The sequence below is a fragment of the Zonotrichia leucophrys genome, chromosome 1, assembly GCF_028769735.1.
Source record: "Zonotrichia leucophrys gambelii isolate GWCS_2022_RI chromosome 1, RI_Zleu_2.0, whole genome shotgun sequence".
In the NCBI taxonomy this organism is placed as follows: Eukaryota; Metazoa; Chordata; class Aves; order Passeriformes; family Passerellidae; genus Zonotrichia; species Zonotrichia leucophrys.
Window position 1 is genome coordinate 116162675 of NC_088169.1, and position 27932 is coordinate 116190606.

A 27932-nucleotide genomic window follows, 5' to 3' on the forward strand; every position below is an offset into this window, starting at 1 on the left:
CCTCTGGGTGCCTGAAGCACCAGCAGAGCCTCTGCAGTCCCCAGCGATCCCTTGGAGAGTTCTGTATGCCAGGAGAGCCCTTTAGGGCTGATGCAGTCAGGGCTCAGCAGCAGGAGGAGCAGGGGGGACAGGGGTGGTGGCTGTGGAACAGGGGCCTGGCACAGCTCACAGAGAGCTGCAGACAGAGCCAAGGGCACCATCCTGGCTCCAGGGAGGGCTGGGATGAAAATCCTGTGTATAGTAGAGGTGGCCTTTGAGTCCTGGTGAAATCTATGTATTGTACAAGCGGCCTTGCCCCAGTCCTAGATGGGCTGCAGCTGTGATGGCCTTCATTGGGCTGCAGCTGTGGCTAATGAAGATAACTGGGATAAAAGGGGGTGGGCTTGGCCACTTGGGGAGAGCCTTGGATGGGTGTTGATGTTGGAGCAACGCTGCTGAAGAGCTGCTTGTGAGAAACCACCAGGAAGGTATGGGACTCTAGCAATAGGATAACAGCAATATGAATACAACAGTGCCCAGTGTTTAGGGTGGGATCTCGGGGCTGTGTCCCACAGGCAGGGCTGCTCTCTCTGCCCCCTCCCTGACTGCAGCAGCGTTCCCAGGGCTGTGCCAGAGGGGAAGGAAGCCGGGGCAGCACACGTGTCGGGCTGTGCCCCTCGGGGGCAGTAAGGAAGCACTTCAGGAAGCTCCTGCTGGCCTGGCAGAGGGCTGAGAGCTGGGGTTCCTGTGCTGGCTGCACCTCCCTGGGCAGGGCTGGGCTTCGGCCCATCCTGGACCTTTCTGACCCAAACCCTTCTGTGATGTGAGCAACTTCTCCTTATGTCCAGTCTGAGCCTCTCTTGTTTCAGTTTGTGTCCACATAGCTCATATTTTTATTTATACATATAAATTTACATGTAAGTTTATACATATAAATTCTGTTTATACATATAAATTATACATATAAATATATTTATGCATATGTATTTACATATAGCTCTTATTTTTATTTATAAGTTTACACATTAATTTATACATATGAATTACATTTATACATATAAATATATTTACACATAGCTCATACTTTTTATTTATACACAGAGTATAAAGCAGGTGTGGGTGAGACCAGATGCAGATCCCACGGCATTTTAATTCAGAGGAAAGGAATCCTCAGCTGGAGGATTCTTACCTCTTACACCCATGTGTACTCTTTAGCTAACCTGCAGGAGCAGCACGCTCTGAGCCCCGAGGTGCAAAGTGTAATTTTAAACTCACCCGGCACCTTGGCTCAGGTCATGAAACCATCCAGAGAGCTCAGAGCAGGAAACTAAAGGAAGAAAAAACAGGAGATGAAAAAGAGGCTCAGAACAAAGAAGAGATGAGTAAGGTGCTTGAGACCTTGGAAAGGTGAGTAAGGTGCTTGAGAGCTGCACACTCCTTCTGTAAAGAAATGTCAGGCCAGGAATGTCACAAGAACAACTGCGGTGAGGTGAGGGAAAGAGACAGCAGGAGTGTGAGAACAGGCTCCTGGCACAAGGAGGAAGAGGATGTGGATGGGTTTGTGACCAGCCAAACAAACCCGGTGCCAGCTGAGCACTGAGTGCCATTGTGAGCCCCTTACAAACCCTGTTAAAATAAACCCTGAGTTTATTCTAGCCCTCACCAAACCTGTCCCATTTCCTCCCCTGACCTTTGCCAGGTACAAAGCTGCTGTGTTCAGGTCGGGATCTGCATCCTGCTGTGGTTCTTAGGGGTGAGTGGCCTTGGCCAGGGACACTGCTAGTGACCGTGGGTGGCACGGCCACCACAGGCCCTTCCTGGGGCTCTGTGCCCCGAGGAGCCAGGGCCCCGCTGCTCCTGGGGGCCTGCAGCCCTGTCCTGGATATTTGCTGATAATTTGGTGTTTTCGGCTCTCTCAGCTCCTTCTGGCACCTCCTTTTGGTGGTGCTGGTGCAGGCTGGGCAGGGGGATGAGGGCAGTGGGAGTCTGTGCTCCCGAGGAACAAGGGAGGAAAGGCCTCAAGCTGTGCCAGAGGAGGGTCAGGCTGGAGATTAGGGGCAATTCCTTCATGGAAAGGGCTGTCCAGGTGAGCCTCCCTCTCTGGAGACTCACCTGGAGGGATTTAAAGCCGTGTGCATGTGGCACTTGGGGACATGGGGCAGTGGTGGCCTTGGCAGCGCTGGGGAAGGATTCCACTGGAGGATCCTGGAGGGATTTGGGGTTCCTCCGGGGATAACCTGGGCGGCACAAGCCCGGGCGCTGTCCCCGGCCGTGTCCCTCCGTGCTGCGGTGTCCAGCTGGCACCTGCCGACCCGCACAGGAACTGCACGGGCAGCTCGGGAGATGCCGGGAGACCCGGGAGATGCGCTGCCATGCGGGACACGGGAGCGCCGCTGCTGTCCCCAGCAATGCGGGGCCGCTGACCCCGCTCGGGGCTGGAGCAGGGATGCTTTGGATCTGCTGTGTGTGCTTCTCACAGCTCGGATTCCCCCAATCCACTAAGAAGCTATTTTATTTTATTTATTTAATTTTATTTTAATATATTATTTAATTTCATTTAAATACTCTATTATTTTATTATATTTTATTATATTTTAATATTCTATTTTATTAATTTATTTTAGTATTTCATTATGTCAATATTTATGTTAATATTTTATTTTTAGTTTAGTTTATTTAGTTTATTTCATTTTATTATTTTAATATTTATTTTAATATTTTATTTTAATATTTCATTTTATTTTTTGATCTTGGTTTGTTTCGTTTATTTTGGTTTATTTCGAGCCCCGGTACCAGTCCAGTTCGGCGTTCGCGTTTCCGTCGGTATGTCCCCGCGCGGCCGCCGTGGTTGTGAGGCCGTTGCCATGGCGGCGGCGCGCGCGCGGCGCTGAGGCGCGGGGCGGGAAGCGCGGGCCCGGCGCGGCCATGGCGGCGGACGAGCTGTACCTGGAGAACATCGACGAGTTCGTCACCGACCACAACCGCGTCGTGAGTGCCGCCGGGCCCGCTGCTGCCCGCCCGCCGCCTGCTCCCGCTCCCCCGGTTCCCCCTGCCCGCTGCTGCCCCCGCGGCCTGCTCCCCGCGCCGCCTCCCCTGCCCCGCTGCCTCCTTTCCCACCCGCTGCCTTCCGCTGCCCCTTCCCTTTCCTCCTCTTCTCTCTCCTTCCCTTTTCCTTCTCCTCTTTCCCCATTCCTTCTCTTTCCCCTTTCCTTCTCCTCCTTCCCTTTCCTTCTTCCCCATTCCTTCTCTCCTTCACCTTCCCTTTCCTTCTCGCCTCTTTGCATTCACACTTCTCTTCTTTCTCCCCCTTTTCCTCCTCCTTTCCCCTTCCTTCTTCCTCTTCCTCCTCACTTCCCTCTTCCTCCTCTCCCCCTGTCTTCCCTTTCTCTACCCCCCTTCTTTAACCGGTTTTCTGCATGGTTTGTTCCTTTCCAAGTTTATTTCAAAAATTCATTTGGAAATGAAATGAATAATGAAACGAAATTGAAATGGGTTTTGCCCAGAAAGTGGTGTGGCCAAGTTGGTGCAACTTGCCTGACAATGTGAACGTTCCCAGCCTGTGGCTTTGTGGCTTGCTCCAGGAACAATGTAGACAAACAAGAATTTAATTGTTGTGTTTGCAGCCCGGAGCCTGGGGCATGGTTTGAAGGGCAGAGCAGGTGTCAGGGATGTACCTGCTCAGAATGGCAGGGCTGGGACTGCAGCCCTGACATCCCGAGGTTGGCACGGTGGTGTTCCCGGGCCAGGAGAGGGGCAGAAATCCCCCCCACACCTTTTGGGACAATTCACAGTGCTCGGTGAGGCACGGGTGTCCACGGGCTCTCACTCCTGCCGTGGACGGGAGGGGTGTCTCAGGATTTCTGATCAAACTGACAGGCCAAGGTTTCCTCACTGAAGTGCTTTTTGGGTTTTTTCCTTCTCCAGGTGACCTACAAATGGCTGAGCTACACGCTGGGTGTCCACGTGAACCAGGCCAAACAGTAGGTGTCCCTGCATGCCCAGAGCCTGCCCAGTTCCTGTCAGTGCCGTGCTCATTCCTGCTCCCATCCCCTTAAAATATCCCTCTGGAGAGCGTTACCAGCCCTGCCTGGCCTCTCAGCCCTGTCACTCCCTGTGCCTGCCTGCCCTGCTGGGCAGGGGTGCACCAGAGAGTCCCCAGTTCCTCCCTCAGGGGCTGCAGGAATGCCTTTCTGGAGGAGAGGCTTGGGAACAAACTGCCCGGGGGCTGTGGGATCCACTATTATATACTGTTAAATGTATTTCTGTAATGAAAAATCCATTATTATATGTATTATTATATTTATTATGTTATAAAATAGATAATATATAAAATAATATATGTTACATATGTAATAGATAATATATAAAATGTTACATATGTAATAGATAATATATATTATGTATTATATACTATTAAATGCATTTTAATACTAAAATACATGCTATGTGTTTTTATATATACAATATATAAAATATATATTATATATAATATATTATTTTATATATGTAATATATAAAATTATGTATTATATGTATTGTTATATGTAACATTATAGCAGGAGTCCTAGTAGAATATCTGTATTGTATTAAGTGGCCTTGCCCCGACCCTAGTTGTTCTAGATGGGCTGCAGCTGTGATGTCCTTAATTGGGTGGCAGCTGTGGCTAATTAAGATAATTGGGATAAAAGGGGTGGGCTGGCTGGTTAGGAAGAGCCTTGGAGGAGCCCTGGTGAAGAAGCAGGAACAATACTGCTGTGAAGAGCTGTGTGAGAAAACCACCTAGAAGGTATGGGACTCTAGAAATGTGATAATAACAATATATACCATTAAATGTGTTTTTATACTAAAATACATTATTATATCTATTATTATATATAGTAGGTATTAATTTATATATGTAATATATAATATATGTAATATATATTTTATGTATTGTGTATTATATGTATCATATACTAGTTAATGTATTTTTATACTAAAATACATTATTATATCTATTATATATAATATATATCACACATATAATATTGTATATTATAGAAAATATTTAAAATAAATTATATTATACTAATTACATTACATTATAGGTGTTATATGCTGTTAAATGAATTTGCCCTTTGGTTTCTGTAGTTGTTGGACTGGGGTTCTCCACAGTGGCAGAGGAGCAAGGGTCTCAGAAAATTACCCCTGAGGAAATTTAATTAATTTAAATTAATCCTGAGGAAACGGTGTCCCTGTTGTCAGGTGTCCTGAGGAAGCTCAGTGAATCCTGAGGAAATGGTGTCCCTGCCAGGCTGGCTCTCAGTGTGGCAGTCCCTCCCTGGCAGGGCTGCAGGCTCTCTCCCCTCCTCTCTGGCTGACCCTGGTTTCTTTTGTGCAGGATGCTCTACGATTACGTGGAGAGGAAGCGCAGGGAGAACTCGGGGGCTCAGCTGCACGTCACCTACCTGGTGGCAGGGAACCTCCTCCAGAATGGACACGTTGTGAGTGCTTCCCCTCTCTCTGGGAGCCTCTGCTGTGGTGTCTCCTGCCTCTCTCTGTGCTCCTGGGGTCAGAGCTGCACTGGCTCCTGGGCAGGGACAGAGGAGGCTCAGGGTCTGTCCCAGCAGGCGGAAGGATCAGCTGCCATGGTTTGGGAGCTCAGTGCTGGATAACACCCCAGGGTTCCTCACTAACTCACTCAGATGCTGCCAGCACCCAGGCCCGTGCCCTTGCTGCTGTTGGGCAGCAAAGATGGATCACACAGCCTTGTGCAGGGGCCCTTCTGAGATCAGCTCAGCCACCTGCCAGGGTCTGTGTGGCCTGGGGGTGCCTGAGGGGGGCTTGGAGGGACAGCCCAAGTGGCAGGGAATGATAACCAACAGAGCAGCACACCTACAGCTCAAGCTCTCTTCTTAATTAAACCAGCTTTCTAGTCCTGGTGAGCAAAACAAACAGGAATTTATTAGCAGCATTGTACATTTAAAGTGCTTCAACTGATTAAGTAAAGGAATTGCTGCTTAGTGCATTTAGCTTGTCAGATTTTCAGGGATGTCAGCTAAAACTTCAGGCAGATAACCCTGAAGCTTTTAAAAGAAGATAGGAAAATTCAGTGTCTGTTCCCCTTTGCCCACAGACAAATTTAAGAGCCAAACACTAAATGCCTTTGACGTCCCACTAAGTGTTTTTAAATACCTATTACAAATATCTATTATAATATGATCCAGTCTTTTTTTAGGAATAGTAAATCTCAGGGTGTCAGGGTGATGGAATGTTTCAAGTCGCACAGGCAGTGTCACATTTACAGCCCAAGTTTAACAGATTTTCCCCCATTTCTTTTGAAAATAAAAAATCTCTTGGCTCACTAGAACTGGCCAGGGGACTGCCAACGTGTACTGTTATATTTAATGTACCTGAAACAAACAGGTGACTTCTGAGATAGGCACAAATAACTTTGTTCACTGTGTCTTAGCAGTTTGTGAGTTTTTAAAATAATATCACAGTGTCACTGGATGGTTTGGGTTGGCGCAGGCAGGGAATCTTCCACCAAGGGGAATTATATGAAGGTGACTTTTGTCCCCCATTATTTTCAGATGTGCTGGGAGAGCCCTGCACTGCTGCCTGCTGGCAGTAGGTGTAGCCGGAATGCTGCGGATGCAGCTGAAGCACTCCTGCAGGGAGAGCTGTGGAAATCCCTCTGGAGTGCTCCCCTTAACACTGCACGTTCTTTCTTTGCTGCTTTCTGCACCCAGGGGCCAATCTTTGGTTATCCTTTTACCTACATGTGTGTTTTCTTGCCACTTGGTGTTCTACTGCCTAATTAAAGCAACTTTTTAATCCTGGTGAACAAAGAAACTTTCACTTACAGTATTTTATATTTACAGTGCTTCAGCTGATTAAGCAAAAGAATTGCTGCTAAATGCATTTAGCTTGTCAGATTTTCAGAAATGTCAGCTAAAACTTCAGGCAGATACCCCAGAGGTTTTTAAAAGAAGATAAAATTCAGTGTCTGTTCCCCTTTGCCCACAGATAAATTTAAGAGCCAAACACTAAATGCCTTTGACATCCCACTGAGTGTTTTTAAATATCTATTACAATAAATTACAAATATCTATTACAATATGATCCAGCCTTCTTTTAGTAATAGTAAATCTCAGGGTGTCCTGGCTTTTATTTGTAGATTGGGGAAAAAAAGCCAAAAAAACTATTTTTTTTCTCCTAAATAATAAACTGGTTCACATGCATGGAATATTGTCTTTTAATCCCCAAATCTGTCTGAAATGGAAGATAATTGTTTATTGCATTAGTTCTGTATAGTGGGATGTATTTAACTACAGCTGCAGAGGCAGTGTCATGTTTATAGCCTGAATTTAGCAGGATTTTCCCTGATTTCAGACAGGTCCATGGTATCTGTTTAGCACAGAATTAGTGGTGGGGTTTTTAGTCTGTCTCTCTGGATCCTCCTGGTATTAACCACAGCCTGTTAGATGTCCTGGAGAGGTGTAGACCCTAAAGACTGGCCAGAGAGCACATTTCAGAGCTTTAAAAACTGATGAGTGTTTAAAGGCATTGGCACTGTTCTGTGCTACAATAATCATTAGGCTTTGCTATTTAATAACTGTAAGTAGCAGTCTTGCATACAAGCTCAGGTTTAAAGAGGTTTTGTGTTTCTTTTTTGCAGTGCCACAAGGTTGCAGTAGTGAGGGAGGATGAACTGGAAGGTAAGCAGGCTGGCAAAGTCTTGTGGCTTTAACTTTTTTCTTTGAAAGAACAGCAAAATGAGCAAAGCTGAGAACTTGCCATCTGCATGTAAATGCCCAGCCAGGCTCTTGGGGTCAGGTGTGTACTTTTTGTACCAGCTGTTTCTCAGAATTTGGAGTGTCTGAGCCAGCAGCTGAATGCCTTCAGGTTGTGAATTGAGTCTGATTTTTTTTTTTTTTTTTGTCAGTGGTTCTTTTCCACCTCCCTGCCACTGACAGCAGGGAGACAGCAATGCACCAGTAGTGTCTCAGAACAACTGGGAGCCTTCAGGCCCCCAAGAGTGCTGGAACTGGTAATTGTGGTTATTGATTCAATGCAATTGCAGTCTTTGCTCCGAGTCCTGTGGGTGTTAAGACCTTCTCATAGAACATTTATTTCACTTTTGTGAGTGCAAGGTGGAAAAACCCCCATTGCAACACTGCTGAGTGCACTGTCGTCTCACCATCTTTCTGGTCCTGCTGATGAAATCTTACCCACAGAACTGAAACGCAGCTTCAGGCTCTTCATCACTTTCAAATAACATCTTTGGCACTTGAGAGCACGCTGTGGTATTTGTGACCTTCAGGATGTGAGCTCATGACCTCACTTTGTTTGAAGGACTTGCGTTGTTGGAAATGTGAAGTGGATTTCTAGCTCAGGCCCTTTGCCTCCGAGTAGGAGATTGTCAGGCAGGGCAGCTACTCTGTGTCATGTTTGTTGAGTTATGTGTGCTGTGTAACACTGTTTTGCTGTGGAGGAAAGGGTTGCTCATGGTTTTTGTATTGGAAGGCAGGCCAAAGGCATGACTTATATTTGGAAGAGGCTGAGATTTTTGATGGGAGTAGGGCTGCATAGTCTAGGACTGGCCCCAAGAAATGATTACTGTGTGTATTTTTACAGTGCCTAGAAGCTCAGCCTCAGACCAGGACTCTGTGGAAAGAACAATATAAGCAATGAACAAAGAATTCCTGAAAGCCAACCCTAGTCTCAAGGGGTCTGAGTAACACAAAAGGGAGAAAGTTTTCATTCTGGGGGTGGCACTGTGGTGCTGGACACAGCCCCAGGGGCAGAGAGCAGTTACCAGCTACCTTCTGCCTCAGCTTTAGGTACTCCCTCAGCTGTTGTGCATCCCAAGCACTGGATGTTTGGAAGGCAAACACAGAGAGATCCCTCCTAAGCCCAAGAGTGTGTAGTGGAAAACGTGACAGGCTTGTGGGGTTTGCTGCCTTGAATTCCTCATTAGTGAGTGCTGGGAGGTGTGGCTGGACCTTTTTGTGTTCATGTTTTGCTGTCAAGTAGTCTGTCAGTCTTGCTGGGTGTGCTAACAGAGAGCTTTCTTTTTCTCTTTTCCCCAGCAATGAAGTCCAAGCTGTCCACAATTGCCAGTGTGCACGTGTACAGCATCCAGAAGGCCCTGCTCAAGGACAGCTCCCCCCTCTACAACACCGACTACGACATCGTCAAAGCAAACCTGCAGCACTGCAGCAAGTGAGTGACTCCTGCCTCCTTTGCCTTCTGAAGCACTTCCAGGCTCCACTTCAGTGCTCACTAGATAGGCCTGGACTTGTAGAGAGCTGGGAAAAGAGATCCTCAGAGTCCTGCCAGAGCAGTGCCCAAAGAGCTCATTGTGTGGCTGTTGTGTAAATGAGCCAAATGTTGGTTCACTTGGTCCTTACTCTGACAAGGGGGCTGTTCCAGTACCTGGCTTGTCTGATGGCTGGAAATGTTTCTCTTTCCCAGGCCACACTTAATCATGGCCATTTTAATCCAGTTCTCAGCCACACAGGAAGAGAAAATTGAAACAGGCTGATAAAACCATGAATGATGTGCTCTGCAAAGCATTTACAGGAGTTTGCTTTCTGTTTTGTGAAACTGTGTTCTCATCTTCTGGACTCGTCCAGTTCTCTGAAGGTGTCTCACAGGAGCTCCTCCTCCAGGAGCTGGGCTTTGGTCTCTGTGGGTTCATTGCTGCTCAGAGTAGGCTGTGATCTCTGGGACATAGGAGGAGCACACAGAGCAGTCGGGCAGCAGCAGTGTCCTTCCTGGTGGAGCTGGAGCAGAGCTGGGAGGGATGCAGCCCCCAGGAGTCCCTGGCTCCCTCCTGAGCAGCTGCAGCTTCTCACTTGTGCTGTTCCCACCAGGACAGCTTCAGCTTGAAGTCATGGGGATGCACGGTGCCATGACCAATCTGGTTTGAAGGGGATGCCTGAAGGGTGTGTCATAGCAAGAGTATAGAATCTGAGAGGAGCAATGTGGCCCTGTCCAAAGTGTTGACAAGAGAGTGGCAGAGAAAGGAGGAGCTGTGTGTTTGGGTGGGTGCCCTGGAAAGGAGCTGGGTGATCCCACTCAGCACAGCCACGTGCCCTGGGTGTGCCTGCTGTTGTTCCACTCTGTTCACTCTTAGGCAGTGCTCTGATCCTTGTGCCTTAGGGACGCTTGTATCCTCTGGGATTTAAACATCCAGGAGGGTTAGATAATCCAGGCTCTGACACAGCTCTCTGAGGCCTGCCTGTAAATCCAGCTTTGAAACAGGATTTCCCAAGGAAAGTAAGAAGTGCACCTTCTTCATTTGTGACCTGGCTGAAGCAAATACAGGTTGATCCCATTCCCCCTCTCTTGCCAGCTGCGTGGATTGTCTGTGACACTTGGGAAAATATTCCTGCAGGACCTGCAAAAGCCAGAGGTTTGATTGTGTGAGGTTTGTAGTAAACAGAACCGCCCTGTCTGTGCAGATATTTCACAGCTCTGGGACAGGGATCTTTGTTCTCCTCTGGGTTTCTGTGGGACCTGCTTTGCAGTGAAGACAGTGGAGGTGGTTAGATGCACTAACACCAATATCTGGGTTTAATGCCTGTTGGCACTGCCAGCTTCCCAAACAGAAGCAGCTCCTTGTTTGCAGAGCATAGTCCAAGTACTGCCTGTTTTTTCAGTGGTTATTTAGTGAATTTTGGGTCAAGCCCATAAAGGTGTAGTCACACAGCAGCATCAGGGCAAGCTGACTGGGAAATAGGGGAAGGTTAGCTGAGCTCTGCTGCGCATCAACGTAACCATTGACAATATTATTTGTGACAATGTTATGTATTGGAGGGTTGGTGGTGTTTAGAGTAGGAGCTCACACTGCCCTGAGAGCTGTATTATTCACCATGTTGAAAACAGATTGAAAGTGTAAAGGAGAGTAGGATTATTTTTCTTCAATGTCTGTTTTCCTTCCTTTAAAGGTTTGAATGTCAGAAGGTTGCTGCTGCAGCCTGGGAGTGCTGTGGAGATGGTGTTGTTTGTTCATACAGATCCGGATGGGAGTAGAAGTGGACTGTGCATGTGAGCAGCTAGTGCTGAGGCACAGAATTGAACTGGCAGAGAGAAGGCTGCTTTATTTCTTAGGCAAATGAAAATATGCTGTGTAATTCAGTGGGCTGGGAGGCGTGAGCTGGGCTCTTTTGTGGCATTTCTGTGGGAAATCTGGAAAGCGTCGCCTGTGATTTGCACAGTGGGGAGCAGAGTTCAGCTATTTTTGGGAGCTGCTATTCCTGACTGTCAGTGAGCTGTGCTGTAACTGAGTATGTCATTTATTTCTTGTGTCTCCACATCCCCAAACAATCAAGTTTCAGACCATTATAATCCAGGCTGCTTCTCACTCTCAGGGATTACTTGGAAATGACTTAGTGGAGTTAAATCGGAATGTCGTGGATGTTTTCTGAGCCATTTCAATTGTTCAGTTTCAGCTGGGGTTTGCCTACCTGGCCGAGTGGGGCCGCTTGTGGCAGCAGCTGTGGGCTTTGTCAGAGCATCAGAAAGTTATAAATGTTTTAGATCCTCACTCAGCCATGCAACTTCTGCCACAGGCTTTAGAGAGTGTAACCCATTTAGGAATAAAATGCAGCCTGCTCCTTGTCCAGCCTGGGTGTGGAGAGGGCCTTTACCCCCCAGGAAAGCTGCACAGTTTGTTTGACACATGAATGCTGTGGCTCTTGCTGACAGGTTCAGCTGATCTTTTCATCAGAGGTCTCTTGCAGTGTGCCAGCCCTCCTTTCTTGTCCCACGCACAGATTCAATTGCTCCTTTTTCCATAACAGGAGCGTGCAGGCCCGGAGGGGCACTGGCACTGCAGGAGGGGGGAAGCTGAGGTGAGCACCCAGAGCTGAGGAGGCTAATGGGGTTTTTCCCTCCCTCTCTCCATCCATCCCACAGGTTCAGTGCCATCCAGTGCGCCGCCGCCGTGCCCAGGACGCCGCCCGAGCCCCCGCGAGCGCCGGCGCCCGCGCAGAGCCCCCCGAGGCACAGGGACCCCGATGGCACCAGCACCCTCAATGGCCACGGGCCCCGGGCTGCCAAGCCCCCTCCCCAGCAGCAGAAAGGCATCATGGGCATGTTTGCAGCCAAAGCAGCGGCCAAGGCCCAGGACACGGCCAGGGAGGCCAAGGCAGAGGCCAAGGAGGCCCCAGGTGTAAGTTACCTCAGCCCCCGGTTCATGGTGTTAACCATCTGTCACACAGTGCCTCAGCAAGCTCAGCCACCCCTGCCCTGCTCCTGCTGCCAGGCACACCTCCACTGGGAGTGTTTAACTGTCACCTGGGCAAAAAGCCCTCGTGCCACACTCCGGGTGTCTCCACAGAAGAGAATTTGCCATGGCTTTGATGTTCCCAATGAGCTGGATCTCAGGCAGCATAGCCTCAATTGCTCTGCTGTCTCCAGCTATCCCAATGTACACACCAGCTGAGGATCTTGCTCTCTCCATTGTGCTTAAAAGGATTTGTTTTGAGCAATAAGTGAAACCTGAGAAGCCCAGGTCTTAAAAGTATCAAGGTGTTTAAACTTGGTGGGTGAGGGAAGTTTAGGAGCTTGACCTGTGCAAGACTAAATTGTTTATCTTGTGGACTGCTGCTTTTCCAGGATAGGATTATGTTTTCATTTTAATTAGTGTAATTGTTTTTCAAGTGATGTGGCCAGAAAAATGGGCGTTAAAATGGTAACACTCCCTGTGGATGGTTTGGCCTTTTCATAACTGGGAAGGTTTGGGTTCCTTTCTCTGGTTTTTATAGGGAGTTAAGAACTGGGGAAATGTGCGGTGTTTTGGGAACTTTAGTGTCTGGTTACCATTTATTTACATGAAAATAAGCTGGATTAGAGGCTGTACTTTCTTAGGTGGTGTGGGTTGATTTCTCACTGTGGTGGTTGCATTGGTGCAACAGAGCAGTGATGTTTCCTTGCAAACAGCCTACGTGCCAGAGGAGCTGGATCCTGGTTGGCCAATCCCTGTTCTTTCCTCTGTTGGCTGCTGTGAACTGAGGCACTGATGGTTTGCAACCAGAGCAGTTCTTTCCTGGGAGCTGACCCTGGTCCCAAGCATTATTTCAAGTCAGATCTGAGGGCCTGGCTAAGGAGTCCTTAGGAACTCACTGTGCCCCCTTTGATGGCTAGTGAATATCTTCAAACTGTCCAAAACAGAGTTTGCTAAATCTGCTGAAATCTAAAGCAGTGGGAACAAATGCTCTCTATTATTTTGCTGTGCACCTTGAGGGCTGGGAGCAATTCCTGTGCTTATTCCTTTCTTTGCTTCCAGGTGTCTGCAACAAGCAGCAAGCCACTAACAAAGAACAGCATCATGAACAACTTCTTTGGAAAAGCTGCTATGAGTAAGTGTTTTTCTGTTTTCAGAGGCCATCATGGTCAGGGAACAGCCTGTTGTAGTTCCAAAAACAAACACATGAAAAAAAACCAAACCTGAGGATTATTTGAAGTATCTGTTCTTTTTTTTCAATTATACTTTATTTGAGCTGGATATAAATTTGAAAATACTAAGTAGAATCAAATGTTTTGTACTAGAGCCATGATGGGAGAAAGATACGGAAAGGAGCAGAACTCTTCCTCCCCATCCCCACTCTACCAAACTCATTGGATTTTCTTTATATCCCCTCTTTCCTAATTGTTTTCTATACTTTCTCCTGCTCTTCTGCACTCAAAGGGGTTAATGTTTTAGCACACAGCTTTTAAAGCAAAAATTAAGGGTTTTCAGTGGAATTTTTCAGACAAAAAGCTTGCTGGAGGGAGATCAATTAACATGACATATTTGAGCAGACTAACCCAGGAAGGATTTTTAGTGCAGAAGAAATCTGATTTAAAGTGAGTTCTCCTGGCTGGAAGACCAGCTATGGGTGAGATGTTTGCCAAAAGCTGTTTTGCAGGGCATGTTAATGGTGCTTGCTGTTCATCACACAGCACTGAGGAGCCCATTGTTAGTTTTAGGGTTAATTTCTTTCCTAAAAACTGAAGGACTGATGCATGGAGAATAAAACTGAGGGGTGGCCTGTCTCTTTGAGCAGAGGTTTGGACTAGGTGGCCTCTGCAGGTCCCTTCTGAATTACCCAAGTCAAAGGAAATGATGCTGGAGCTTTTAAATACTGGAATATTGGAAAAGGACTGTGGGACCTCCTTCAAAGATTCCCTTATAGCAGAGAGCACAAGAGGCTTCACAGAGGAGTTTTGGGAGAGAGTAAACAGCACAGTTCACTTTGTAAGACATCTGTCAGAGCTTGCAGGGGACAGTTCCAGCACTGAGCAGACAAGGCACAGCCCTGCTGGGACTCTTTGGTCCCTGTTTTGGTGAGACTGGGGGAGCTGAGGGCACTCTCAGCCCCAGGACAATCACTGCAGTTAACTGGAGTAAATTCTAAAGGTCTGAGGAGAGCCCTAGACCCAAGCACACAGAACCCAAAGAGGCATGGTGAGGGTGACCCAGTGGTGATGGGGAACGCTTTGGGGATGCCCTTCCATCATTCCCAGAGGGTTCCCTTCTCTGCTGAGTCCTGTCAGGGAGCTCACAGAGGAAACCTGTGGGGTGGCTGCAGAGAAGGAGCAGACTGAGCAGAACTGGAAATGATTATGTGTATGGAGCAGAGGGTGGGATTCCAGCAGAAAGATTTATTCCCTATGTGCATGTCTCTCCTGGCTTCAAAGGTTCCACCCATGCCAGAAAGTCCTGGGTTAACAGCACTGGGGTCCTTGGTTGATGATAAATAAGGGAGCTGTCGTTGCAGTGCTGCTTGCCCCTGCCCAGGGAAGCAGCCAGCCTGTTTGCCAGCACTCCCAGAAAGGCACTGGCACCATGTTGGGGCCCTCCCAGCAGCCTCTCCTGCCACTGCCTCCCCGTCCTCCTCCAGAGAGTTTGAACTGCTGCAGCACACATGGTGGCTTGACATCAGGAGCAGCAGAACCATGGAAAATCACCTAGAAATTAAAGCATGCCCTTCTTTTTCCCATGTCTGGTACAGCTTGGCCAGTCCAGATCCCTGGATACACGATGGGTAGTGCTGGCTCTAGCCTTGGTGCACAGAGCTAGCCAGCTGCTTTGTAAGCTGTCATTCAGACTGAATGCCCAGTGTTTGTTCTTTTTGAATGGTTTGTTCACAGATAAACTCAAAGCCAACTCTGTGCCTGAGCAGCCAAAGGAGGAGAAAGAAGCAGTGAAGCCTTCAGTTGCTGTAGCAGAACCAGAGTCATCTCCCAGCACTGTAGCAGAGAAACCTGGGAAGAAAACAGAGTCTGCCAGAATTCAGCAAAAGGACAAGAAAAGGTGGGTCTGCCCTCAGGGTCCCTTTTTGTGTCCCCAGCTTGGGGACAGCCTGCATGGAGCTGGCTGGTCATACACTGCCGGCTCACCTCCTGTTTCCATCTACTAAACTGTGTTAAACCTGACTAAATTCATCTGTCGGGGTTCTCTCCTGGTGTTCCTTTTCCATTTGGTGCTGTGGGTGCCTCAGGGCCGCGGGTGCCATGGCACATGGGAAGGGACAGGGCCCGGCTGCCCTCCGTGGGAGGGGATGGCTCTCCACGAGACAGCCTCCCACTGAGCAGCCTGGGAGAGACCCTGCAGGCAGCCTGGGGAGGGCTGGCAGGGACACCTGTCCTGCAGGGAAGGTGGGACATTCCCCAGCCTCTATGTACACAGCTTGCAGCACAAAGTTGTGCTTGTTGATCTCCATAGCTCATGTGGGGCTGCTTTCAATGCCACGGGTTTACTTTGGGCTGAGGCTCCAAGTTAATTTTAAGCTCAGCCCTTTGTGTTTAATCCAACCCAAACTGACAGAGACAAAGAATCACTACAGTCTGATGGCTCTCTGGTGGCCTATGAGTAATTAATTGGTGGTCTCAATCCATTTCTAAGGGAATAGGTAAGCACGCCACCCAGCCCACCATGGCAGCTAGCACTAACTGCTTGTCTTAGTGATAGTCTTGTCCCAGAAGCCAAGGGCCTGGAGGTGTTGGCAGCCTGGAGCTGGGAAGGCCACTTGGGCTGTCCCAGCTCTTGGAGGATACGTGGGCCTTTAGCCTCCAGGCTTGTTCGTCTGACACGTCTGGCCAACAGTAAAAAGAAAGAAGCTATTTTATTTTTCCAGTAGTCTTTAAAAATGGCTCCAGGATTCTGAGACACTACCTCATAGTCAGTCAGTGGCAAGCAGTCTGTCAAAAGAGCTTCTGAGTGATGCTTTTGGGGACACTGGGAGCCTGAGCTCAAGAGACAAGATCAGAATTAGGCCCTTGCCAGGCTGCTGTGGCCAAGCGAGGTGAGGCACTGGGCTGAAGAAATCCTCCTTGTTTTGGAGAGCTGCATGTGGGGAAGGATGGGAGGCCTGCAGAGGCTTGGCCACCTATGCCTGGCTGTGCAGTGGGTGTGCAGCGTTCAGCTCAGTGTACAGTGTGGAGTTCAGAGCATGTGATGCTCAGGCTTTTAAGAGGCATTTGATTTGCTTCCATGAGGAATGTGCTTGTCCAAGTGCTCATGATGCTTTCATGCACACATGAGAGACGATGGGTGTTCATTCCCTTTCTTTTCCCTTTGCTTTGTGGCAGTAAAATGAAGAGAGCAGATAGGTCGGATGACGAGGAGGAAAGGGATCCCGAAAATGTCAAGAAAAAGAGGAAGCGAATCAAACAGCTTGTATCTGACAGCAGTGATGAGGAAGGTAAGAAGATCTGTAAACAATCAGGCATGTAGGTCAGGGTTCTGATTTCCAAAACATGACTCTCCAAATCCCTTGGTCAGTGATTGAGGGAATAGTTTAAAGGACTAAAGACCGTGGAAATGGCTGTAGCCTGAGCCTTCTGTTTATCTTTGTGCTGCAAGCACTTGGGCACGGAGTTGAGATGTCTCAAAACAAAGATTCAGTCTTTGTTTGAGCTTAGCTCAGACCTGGCTGTCTCCTCACCAAGTGTGCTGCCAGTGCCCCTGTGTGGGAAGGAGGTTCCCAAATCTCTTGTGAAAGATAGTGCTCCTTCCAGAACCGTAGGGCTGTCAGAGGAGTTCATGTGGGGAGGGAACACTCACCAGTGGCCTCCCTCTCCCCACAGGGTCAGTTTGAGTGTCTTTATTCTGCCTGTTCATAGAAAGGGTTTGGAAGACAGTGTTGGAAGCAAGACATGCAGAAAGAGAAGGGATAATAGGGAATTTGGAGGCAAAGCACTTGAGCCATATCTGATGAGACTGTGCGTCTCCTTGCTGGTGTGACAGGAGTGGGGTGCCCAGAACTCTGCAAGATTTGGGCTCATAATGAGGAGCAGCAGGGCTGGATCCCAAAGAATTTGGATAATTGAGGTGACAAGTGCCGTTCAATGTAGATAACTGGGAAATAAATTGGAATTGAGCTCGGGAGTATGTGCTAAGTGGAACAGTAATCCAGCAAGCTGCTCAGGAAAGGAACTTGGGGATCATTACAGAGTAATTGAAACCACCAGTTTGGTGTAGACCTCCAGTGAAAGAAGGTGAAGCAGCAAATGGGGTGTGCTGGTGCAGAGGTGGAGTCCCTGGAGTAGCCAAAGCTGATTCCTCATTTAGTGTGCCTGGCACATGGGCAGCAGCCAGGACATCAGGAGAATCTGCAGTGCCAGGGAGAGGTGCCTGCTGTTGGTACCATGCAGTATCCATGCCACCTCTAGGCCTGTTTTCATGGTTCCCCTGCTGCCCACATAATTGCAAATCATCTTTTTCGTTAAGTATGTATCACTTCTTAGACTATTCCACAGCATGATAAATCTCTCAGGAAGCTGTTCTTGTGATCAGCCTTAATTCCATCACATTTCAATGTGGCTTAAAATATATATATATACATATATGTCCACACTTTTTGGTACTTATTTCTTTAAATGTTTGTCTTTCCATTTCCTCATCACTCCCCTGCTGACAAGCTGAGCTGTATAGCTCTGAGGAGGGAATTTTGAAATCAGCCCATGCTTGCCTGGCTGGAATCTCTCAGCTCATCCACATCCTGTGAGGTCAGGCAGGAGTTTGGAATGTTGGAACTCTCTGGTCTCCCATGGGACACCAGATCAGCACATGTTTAGCAATTAATGCTTTTGAGTGGGATGCCTCCTGGTCTCATTTATTCCAAGGTTTACATTCTCTTTAGTGACCAGAGATGGGACCTGAGGGAAGGGCTGGAGCTGTGTCAGAGCAGGTTTAGGTTGGATGTTAGGGAAAAGCTCTTCCCTGAGAGGGTGGTGAGGCACTGGGGAGGTTTTTTGTCACTGCTCTTGCTGCCCCTGCATCAGAACCCTCTTTATTCTTTATTTCTTTGTGCTATGCATTAGAATTGTAAATTTATGAAAATTACAGCTCATGTATATAAATTTGGATATCACTCAGTTTGCCCTTTGAAAAGAGAAAATAAGAATTGAGAGAACCCAGCCCCTTGGTCCTGCTGCTTGCCCTTCTAAATCCAACCAGAGATTTGAATTGTTTGGAATATTTTTAATGAGACCAAACTGGTAATATTATATTGAGTACAGAATAAGACTGTGAGTTGGATGAAAAAAAAAATTATATATGTATTCAGCAACTGGGCTTGAAGAGCATCTGTGCTTGGAAAGGTTGGAAACAGGTTTCTCCAGAGAACAGGGGCAACTGGAATCAGCAACACCAGAGAGCACAAGGGGCCTGGAGTGACAGGCACACTTAGCAAGGTTCTGTGGGTGTGAAACTCAGCCTGCGTGGCTGAGTGAAGCACTTGGGGGCAATTCCATGTCAGGCCAGGTCTTCTGCCTAGTCCTGTGTTAGTCTGTACTAAAAGCAGCCCTGAATGAGCTCTCCTTACAGCAGCATCAGCACATGGTACCACGCTGGAAACACACAGAGGGCATAAGGCACAATCCTCTCCATTTAAATGATTTTTCATTAAAAAGTTATATTGGTACGAGGGTTCCTTAGTCACTGCAGGTTGTTTTGCTTCCAGTGCCAGAACAAACTCCACAAATGCTCCCACAGAGGACAGGAGGTTTGGCAGCCTCAGCTGTACCAACACAGGCAGCGTTTCTCAGTGTTGACAAGTGTTTTACAGCCACTTTGGAGGGTGATTTCAGTGGCACTGTGACCTACAAACTCCCTGGGTTTTGGAGAGCCACAGCACCAGCACTAAAGCTTCTCACAGTTTTTCCAGGCAGGGTCAGAGCAGACTGAACAAAGCCAGGATTTACATCTTTGGTCCATCCAGTTGCCCAACTTGTATCTATTTCATGCAGCTGTTGCTGTTGAGCAAACTGTGGGCAGCAGCTAGTGGTTGACTCAGGAGTTATCACATGTCAGAGGGCTGTGTTGGCTAGAAGAGGATAATAAAGCAATAAACGAGCTTGATAGTAGTCCTAAACACTCTGACGTGAGGAGAAGGCCTTCTGCCTGCCAAAAGCTGGGGAAATGGTTTGAAGGAAGCTGAAAAAAGCCCAGATTTCCCCCAAGGAGTCTAGTGGAGCTGGCCCACTGACAATGCCTTCAGCGGCCCCTGCTTGAGCACGGCAGAGGCTTTTCAGCAGGCTGGGTTTAGCTTGTCCTCTCCCAAAGATGCTTGCAAAGGGCAGAGGCCAGGCTGGGCAGTCACTGGTGGTGCAGGTTTGGTGCTGGGCAGTCTGGGGAGCGTGCGTGTGAGATTGGGATGGGCCCAGGGCCCAGGGTCTGTGTGTGTGAGCCTGGGATGGGCCCAGGGTCTGTGTGTGTGAGCCTGGGATGGACACAGGGTCTGTGTGTGAGCCTGGGATGGACACAGAGCCCAGGGTCTGTGTGTGAGCCTGGGATGGGCCCAGGGTCTGTGTGTGAGCCTGGGATGGACACAGAGCCCAGGGTCTGTGTGTGAGCCTGGGATGGACACAGAGCCCAGAGCTGCCCGCAGCCCTGGGCAGCGCACACTTCCAGCGCCGTGGCGTGGCCGTGCCCCCAGAGCAGGGTGAAGCCCAGTGGTGTTATCCCTCTGTTTGCATTGCCCTGCCTCTCTCTGCAGTGCCTGGGAGGCCGGGGCCCTGCGGGAGCACTGTGATTTATTGCTGGCCTGGCAGCCCAGCGCCGTGTCCCTGCAGCCTTCGGTAGCCTGCGGAGGTCAGCTGGCCGCGTGCCCGGCAGCGCCGGCTCCTCACACGGCCCCAGTCCCCCGGGACAGCTCCAGATGGCGGCTCCGTGCTGGGCTGAGGGCAGCCAGGCAGCCCCATCCGTGTGGGGTGAAGCAGTGGGTCACAGGAGCCGTTTGTCCCCGCGGTGCCAGCTGTGCCCCAGCCCGGCGCTTGCGTGGCAGCCGCTCTCACTCGGGTCCCCCGCAGCTCTGTCCCCCTGCCAGCCCCGCAGGAGGGTGACCCTGCCTCGCTCCTGCTCTGCAGCCCTGCTTGTCCCGCTGTGACGTGCCTGCTGCAGGCTCCAGAGCTCGCTGTGCTCCCTGCAAATGCCCAAAGGTGTCCTTGACTGCTTTGAGTGCAGCCTGGTGTCCCTGTCCCTGAACCCAGAGGAGAGCAAGGAGATCAAACAGTGAGAGAGTCAACTTCTGGGTTTTGTGGTGGTTTGGGTGTTTTAGAACTTCTTTTCAAATAAAGGTTTTAGCATGTGTGATAGTGTACTGCACTTAATTCTTGGGTTAAGCTGATAGCATGGATTGTTTGGGATGTGTAGCACCACCAGTGAAGCAACAGCTCTTTTACCACACCCCACCTCCTTTCATTTCTAAACAAATAACAGTCACTCTCTTTAACAAGTAACTGAAATGTATAGCTAAAACCTGCCAGTTCCTGTGGCTGGTTTTCACGTTTCTCTGGGTGGAGCTGATTATTTTGGCTTAGCAAAAATCTTTCAGGGCACTTCTCCCATCCTATCCCACCCTCCTTCCTTTGGGAACTGCAGTGTGTAGTATCAGACCCGTGTGCCATCAAGGTGTTCTTCTTTGCAGATGTGCCACCCTCTCCCACACCCGAGGAAGAGAGAGCTCCATCTCCAGCCCCTGAACCTGTTCTGAAAACTGAGCTGGAGCCTGCATCCATAGAGGTGAGAGCAGATAAGAGTGATTACCTGCCCTCGGGTAATGAGAAAGGAGCTCTGCTTGCTCACAGTGCTGCCATGTCCCCCAGGTGTCAGCTGGAGGGAGGAAGAGGAAGAGGAGGCGCGTGCTGAAATCCAAGATGTTTATCGATGAAGAGGAAGGCTGCATGGGTAAGGCTGGCTGTGCCCTGCACTCACTCACTGGAGCTCACTGTATTGGCCACTTTAACAGGCTAGCCTCTCCCTGGCTGGAGAATCACAGCATCTCTTTGTTATCCCGCTTGGGGCTCCTGCTCCCAGACTGAGGTAACTGAGCCTCTGGTGCAGGCCTGGGTAGGGAGTCAGAGCTGGAGCTGAATCCTTACCCTTTTTGATTATTTGCAGATTTTCCTTCAGTTCTTTTCCCTTTTTTTCTGCCATCATGATTACCACCTTCATTTACTCTCCTCTCCAAAGCTGCAAGCTTTTAAAGATGCTACAGAAAGAGATTTAGGGTCTGGGATAAATTCTGGCTGAGATAACTTTGTTGGGTTTTTTTTTCCCTTTGAGGATAAATCCAGAGTTGTGCAAAACTTGATTATATGTTAAAGAAACATAGAGTATCCCAGATAAAAAGTTGGAGCTTAAATACTTCATAGGGTTTCTGTTTCTGCTAAGGGTGGCTCTGCTTTCAGAAGGGAAGAGAATTCCTACAGAAGCCAGAGGCTTTAAATTCCAGCCTGACTGGACTCTGCTTCCTCCTGTAGCCTGCAGAAAGCTGTGTAACACCACTGCATTCATTTCCTCCATCTCCTGACATTGAAGTAGAGCTGCAAATGTTCAGACTATGTTGGTTTGGGTTTTGGAGGATTGTTTTTGAGGCTTTAAACACATGAGAGCATGGAGTGTGTGTTTTGTAATGGTGTTGTCAGCTGGGTTGTGTGGGATGCTTTGATTCCCGGGCCTGGCTGGGCTGAGGGGATGTCAGTGGAGCTCAGGGCGTGCTGGGGAGGATGAGGTGCTGTTGTCCAGCTCCGTGGTGGTGCTGGCCATGCAGACTCTGGGCATTCCTGGCCCAGCCTCAGCCTGTGTGTGTGTTTGCACCTGTCTGCAGAGCTGCATCTTCTGTTTCCCATTAGCTTGGTGTGTCTCCTTCAGAGAAGCACAGAGCTGTGGCTCTCAGCAGCTGGCTGCGCTGGGACTGAAATCCCCACTGCTGCTTTCTTGTCCAGGAACTGGGCTTGCACAGAGTTACTGACAGCTTTGGCTGGTTACCCTGAGGGGTGTTCTCCTCTCCCACCCCAGAGAGAGCCATTGAAATGGAAGGAAAACGGAACAAAACAGCATTAGATGGGGAGCTGGGTTGCACAGGCTCTGCATCCAGAGCACAGGAGTGTGTTTTCTGGGTTCAGCTGGGAATATTGCCTCTGTTTCTCTGCTCTTTATCCCCACAGGGTTTCATAGTCCCTTGGGAAATGCAGACTCCTGGTTTCACAGTTCACATCCCCTTTCCGAAAGGGGAATGCAAGGCCCTGCTGTGCCCTTGGGAGGCAGATCCTGTGGGATGGAGCTTGGTACTGAGGATCTGGCTGGGGAAGAGATGCTGCTTTCTCCACTAGAAATCCTCCAGCCTGCTGTGCAGAACGTGCTGTCTGGCTGTTGTCCAGTTTCTCTTCTCCCTTCCATTCCACACCCTTTCCATGCACAGGCCTAACAATTCAAAGGCTAAACAACTTGCAAATCTCCCAGGCTAATGTGAATTTTAGTTATTCTTTGAAATAGAGGGGTTTCCCCCCTCTCCCTGCTCTTTTTATTTTTAATCCAACACTAGGTTTTTGAGAGGTTTTAATCCTAACATTAGAATGAGGCTGTACTTTATATTTCTCCACTATTTTAAGTTATGGTTTTCACAATAGTTGCAATAGCAAGAAATTGGTGTCAAAAAGCAAAAGTGATTTAGGGATTAGCCCTGAGGGAAATTGAGCAATTAAAGTGTGTGTGGAGTAAAGCACAAGAAACATTCCTAGGCATCAACAGAAATCCATGGATTGAGGGCCTGCTCTTAGTCTCTAGTAAAGGGGAATTACTGAGGTTTAAGCTTGGGTGTTTCTACCTTGAACTTTCTAAAGCTTCAAAGGACACACATGGGCTTGGAGATTGGAGTTTCCACAGGTGCATTGGAGGGAAATTAGTGTTACAGCACTTTAGAGCTCCCATCCTTTGAGCCGCTGTGGTTCAGAGAGTCTGGCTGTGAGTGGGACATCAGTGACTGCATCTCTGCACCCATGGGTGCTGCACATACACACTACTGCAGTTCAGCTGAGACTGCAGCCAAAGACAGCTGATCTGAGCTGTGCTGCTGCAATTGGAGGGGTTAACTGCACACTTGAGGAGTTCCCAGCGGTTCCTGACAGGCTGAGAGCAGGATAAGGGTTTAAGTTCACCCAGTGGTCTGGGGAAGCTGCTCCCTGAGAAGCCTGCTGCCTCTCAAGGGAGATTGCTTGGTTTGCAGTCTGAGGTCCTGCTGGCTCTGCCCAGGAGGATTTTACAGCATTCCTCTTCCCAGTCCTGGTGACGTAGGAAACCTTATTTAATTTGATGCATTAATACAAGCGAAAGCCAGCTTCCCAGAAGAAGGGAAGTTAAGACATCTGTTTAAAAGAATAGAGTTGCTAAAGAAAAATGGCTTACTAGAAGAATCCCAGAGCACTGCTGGGAAGGCTGATCTGAGGGCATTTGCTGGGATGTGACGGTGTCTCCCCTCAGTGGGGCTGACTGCAGTTTAATTTCCGTGAGGATGTTTTATGTCCCTGGGCTTTGCGTGGCCGGACGCTGACAGCAGCGAGCCCTGATTGCAGACAGGGCTGGGGGCTGATCTTTCATAAAGCATTGCTTTGTGCTTGCCCTCCTTGGCCACCTCTGTGGAACAAAGCTGCCCCGAAGGCTTTGTGCCCCTGGGGGTGGGTGGTGTCTGCTTCGCTCTCCCCTAGCTGTCCAATGTGCTGTGAGAGCAGCCTGGGGATGTCTCCAGGCTGTCTTGCCTGGATTGCTGGAAAATCTGATTGCTTTGGCCCCTGTGGAAATGGGACCGAGTCAGAATGGTGGGGTTTAGCCATAAAGTAGATGTTCCATTGCCTAGTGCCAAACTACTGATTCTGATCTCCTTGAGATTCATCACTTGCTGATGGCTGCTGGTCAGCCTTTGCCATGTGAGTTAGGATCTCAGGATCACTGGCTTGGAAAAGCCCTCTAAGGTCATTGACTTCAGCACTGCCAGGGCAACACTGGCCCATGTCCCCAAGGGCATCCACACAGCTTTTAAATCCCTGCAGGGATGGGGACTCACCACTGCCCTGGGCAGCAGTGCCAGGGCTGGACAGCCCTTTCAGGGAAGGAGTTTTCCCTCATACCCAACCTAAACCTCCCTTGGCACACTCAAGGTCATTTCCTACTGCTTAACTTGGGACTCAGTTCCTGTGTCTGACACGTGCTCCTTGAACCCAAAGTGTTCCTTCCCATGAGTGCAGTGGGGAGGTCTTTGTGTAAGGATGGCTAAACCATCATCATCATCCTCTGCTCCCTTCCCTGTTGTTTCCACCAGTGACTGAGAAGGTTTACGAGAGCGAGTCCTGCACGGACAGCGAGGATGAATTCCCCAAGCCCAAGGCACCGGCCCCACAGAAACAGCCCGTGCTGCCCACCAAGAGGGAGCCAAAGGAGGAAAGGAAGAACCCAAAGAAAGGGGCAGCTCCTGCCAGCAGAGCCAACAAGCAGGTCTCCATCACGGGCTTTTTCCAGAAGAAATGAACTGGGTCTGGCTCCTCTTGGTAGCTTGGGAGTGTTGCTCCCATTTTCGTGTGGCTCTCTGCAAGCTGCTGCTGCTTGTGGGGCCAACATGCAAGCCCTGGTTATGCAAGGTGCCCTGCTTACTGTGTAAGGAAGCCCTCTGGACTAGATTTTGTATCAGAGACAAGTCTTTATTTGTTACTGCAATCATTTCAGTCATCTTCACTAGGCAGTGTGGGAACTGCCAGCTAGAGGCAACATGCAGAGGAGCTCTTGAAAGGCTGTTGAACCTGTTCACATGAAAGTGTATTTTTTTAATCACCCCTTTGGTGCTAATTAGGAGGGGAGGTGTGGTGTTTTCCTCCCCTCTTTGTACACCCCCAGCTCTTCAGATTGGTTCACATTGGGTGGCAGCAGCAATGTAGCAGGTCAGACACAAATATTGAACATCTGCTTCAGCTTTAACTGAATGAAATTTACTTCATTTTCCCCCTAAGACTGGTAAATAGTTTTTGCTCTGCCTTTCATAATCTATTTTTGGACAAAGCAGTGCATATAAAATTTTCTTACTCTCTTCTTCCTTGAACTTGTATCCTCTGTAACTTGCTCAGATGCCTAATTATAGACTGGGACACTGTTGGTGTTCTGTCTTTACAAAAACATCCTTGAGGCTTCCCACCCAATTGGCTCTGGAATAATTGGGGGAAGGCTTTGCTGTTATTGGGAAAGAACTGATCTTCAGCCTAGGAGGCCAGTGAGCCAGAGGGAAGGGTGATGAGAGGGCACTGCTGATAACACCAGGCAGGTACCAGGGAGCAGCACGAGCTGCATTGCAGGCTTTGGAAGTTTGGGGTTGCCTGAAGGGTTATTTTACAGGCGTGAACCAGACAAGAGAAGAGATTTTCCTTGGACATCTCATCACCTGCCTGCTGAAGGAAGAGTGCCACGGCACATGGTCCTGAGGAACCTGTTGTGGAGAGGAATAAAGCACAGCAATCCTGTTAACCACAAAGGAGCTCTTGGTCTGCGCCTCCTGCTTGGCTGCTGCTGGGGCTGACAGACACATGGCAAAGCTTTTCCAGAGGGGTGATGCTGAGCCTTCCTGAGCCTTGGGCTGCTGAGTGCTCCCAGGCAGGGGCTGGTGCAGAGGAGCTGCTGCACCCCAGCAAACCCTGTGCTGTGGCCTGGCAAGAGAGTGATCAGCCTTATTCTGGTTTATTGAAAAAGTTTAACTGTGGAGAGCAAAACCCACCCTGCCACAGGGGTTCTGTTGTTTTAGGTGGAGTTGAGGGGGTATTTTTAAAGGCAATGAAAACAAATTCCATTAAACACAGTTTTGTTTTGGTTTGGTTTTTTTTTTAATTTTATTTGTCCTTATTCATTAAATGTGTCAAATTCTGATTTCCAAGGATTGTTGTGGTATTTGACTGCATGGAAGTCAAAGACATGTGCTGGTGAAGTGGGTAAAGATTTCTTCCATCAAAACCAGGGCTGGAAGCTTTCAATGGAGTGTTTTAGGGGCTCTGAAACCTCAGAACAGCCGGATTTGTATGGAGTTGGAGCCCTGGAGTGTCACTGCTGTGGCAGCAGGGGCCAGGCCGGGTGTCCTGGTGCTCCTGCCGCTCTCCCGGAGCTGTGGCTGCCGCCACCAGAGGGACGTCACACGGCCCTTCCTGCGGGAAATGACCGAATGTCTGCAGCAGCAGGACCCAGCAGAGGCATGATCTCATACTGCCCGCTCCACGGGCTGCCAGCCCCAGGGGCGCTTCAGCTCCCTGCATGCTGCCTTGGCCGAGGCTGGCGTGTCCCCAGGGCACGCCTGGGAGCAGGAGTTGGGGCTGGAGAGAGGGAGAAGGCTCCCTTGAGGGTGGGGTCGCTGCTCTGGCACCCAGGGGCTGCAGGCGTGCACAGTGTCCAGGAGCCATCTCCCACCTCGGGCTGTGGTACTGGCGGAGCTCACGGTCCCAAGCTCCTCCTGGAGATGCAGAGGTCTTTATACCCATGTATGGATCGTTCACAGCTGGAAATCCAATCCCAGGCGATCTGCTCTCCTTGTCCCCCTGTATCTCCCTTCCCACCACATTTACACCCTCGGAGGAGCCTCAGAAGAAGCAGTGGGAGAGGTTCATCCAATGAAGTGCAGTTTAGGGTGTTTGCTCCCTAACAGCCTTATTTCAGGCAGAGGAATTGTCATCCTTGTTCTCCAGGAGCACCGAGGAGTTCCCCTGTCAGACACTGCGGGCTGGAACCACTGCTGCACTGAGATCTCCTTGGACAAGGTGGTTCCCAGCCAGCTGCCCCGAGGGATGCAAAAGCCCCATCCCATGTTCAGGAGATGGCTGGGCTGGTTTATAACCTCCTTGCACAGGGCAGGGCCTGCAGACACAGCCCTTGCTGCCCGGGCAGTGTGGAGACGGGAGCCGAGGGTCCAAGGAGGGTCGCTGGGCAGGGCAGGAGGGTGTCCCGGCAGCCTGCTGGGAATTGCTGTGCTCTCCCACAGGCCATGCCAGCCCGGCCCCAGGCACGGGAGCAGGGAACAGCAGGGCCTTATAAGGAAGCAGAATCCCTCAAGACAATCCCACAATCCCTGACAAGACAGCGGGACCTGCCAGGGCCGTGCCTCAGTGCCGACACTGCGGAACCAGCGAGCCCAGCGCGGCGGCAGAGCTCCAGGGCCATGCAGTGTGCCTGATTCCCACCCTGTCTCCAGCCCAGAGCACTGAGGAATTCCTGGGACACCTCCAGGATGGGCTCTCCAAACCTCCCTGGGCAGTTCCAGTGCCTGAGCACCCTTTCCATGGGGAGATTCCTGCTGCTGTCCAACCTCAGCCTGCCCTGGCCCAGCCTGAGGCCGTTCCCTCTCCTCCTGTCCCTGTTCCCCCTGGCTGTCCCCTCCTGTCAGGAGCTGTGCAGAGCCACAAGGTCCCCCCTGAGCCTCCTATGCTCCAGCTGAGCCCCTGCCCAGCTCCCTCAGCCTCTCCTGGGGCTCCTTTCCCTTCCCAGCTCTGTTCCCTGCCCTGGACACGCTCCAGCCCCTCCGGGTCTCTCCTGGCAGGAGGGGCCCCAGCACAGCCCAGGGCCATTGGCCTCTTGCTCACCTGGGCTCACCTGGGTTTGTGTCCAGCCACTGGCACCCCCAGGCCCTTTTCCAGCCTTCCAGCCCCTCTGCCCCGGCCTGGAGTGCTGCCTGGTT

At 49.7% G+C, this 27932-nt stretch overlaps 1 protein-coding gene across 4 annotated transcripts; it reads left to right on the forward strand.

Moving 5' to 3' along the window:
• Window positions 1-395: 395 nt before the first annotated feature.
• POLD3 (DNA polymerase delta 3, accessory subunit) lies at window positions 396-26094 on the forward strand. 4 transcript variants are annotated; one of them, XM_064729101.1, is made up of 13 exons: window positions 436-467; window positions 3904-3959; window positions 4668-4765; window positions 5360-5462; window positions 7640-7679; window positions 9054-9186; window positions 11887-12142; window positions 13259-13331; window positions 15106-15268; window positions 16546-16658; window positions 20886-20980; window positions 21064-21145; window positions 24555-26094. In XM_064729101.1, exons 4-13 carry the CDS (start codon window positions 5361-5363, stop codon window positions 24758-24760), a joined length of 1263 nt encoding a protein of 420 aa, XP_064585171.1. In that variant the 5' UTR covers window positions 436-467; window positions 3904-3959; window positions 4668-4765; window position 5360; the 3' UTR covers window positions 24761-26094. The 4 variants fall into 4 exon arrangements, with proteins under 4 accessions (XP_064585152.1, XP_064585171.1, XP_064585161.1 ...); XM_064729082.1 differs by lacking the exon at window positions 4668-4765 and having other exon boundaries at window positions 396-467; XM_064729091.1 differs by lacking the exons at window positions 436-467; window positions 4668-4765 and adding an exon at window positions 1252-1386.
• Window positions 26095-27932: the final 1838 nt, after the last annotated feature.

Coding starts and splice junctions, on each gene's coding strand:
- POLD3 (XM_064729072.1), top strand. CDS start 2,905: ATGGCGGCGGACGAGCTGTACCTGGAGAACATCGACGAGTTCGTCACC. Junction 2,968..3,903: donor TCACCGACCACAACCGCGTC/GTGAGTGCCGCC, acceptor TTCCTTCTCCAG/GTGACCTACAAATGGCTGAG. Junction 13,332..15,105: donor CTTTGGAAAAGCTGCTATGA/GTAAGTGTTTTT, acceptor GTTTGTTCACAG/ATAAACTCAAAGCCAACTCT.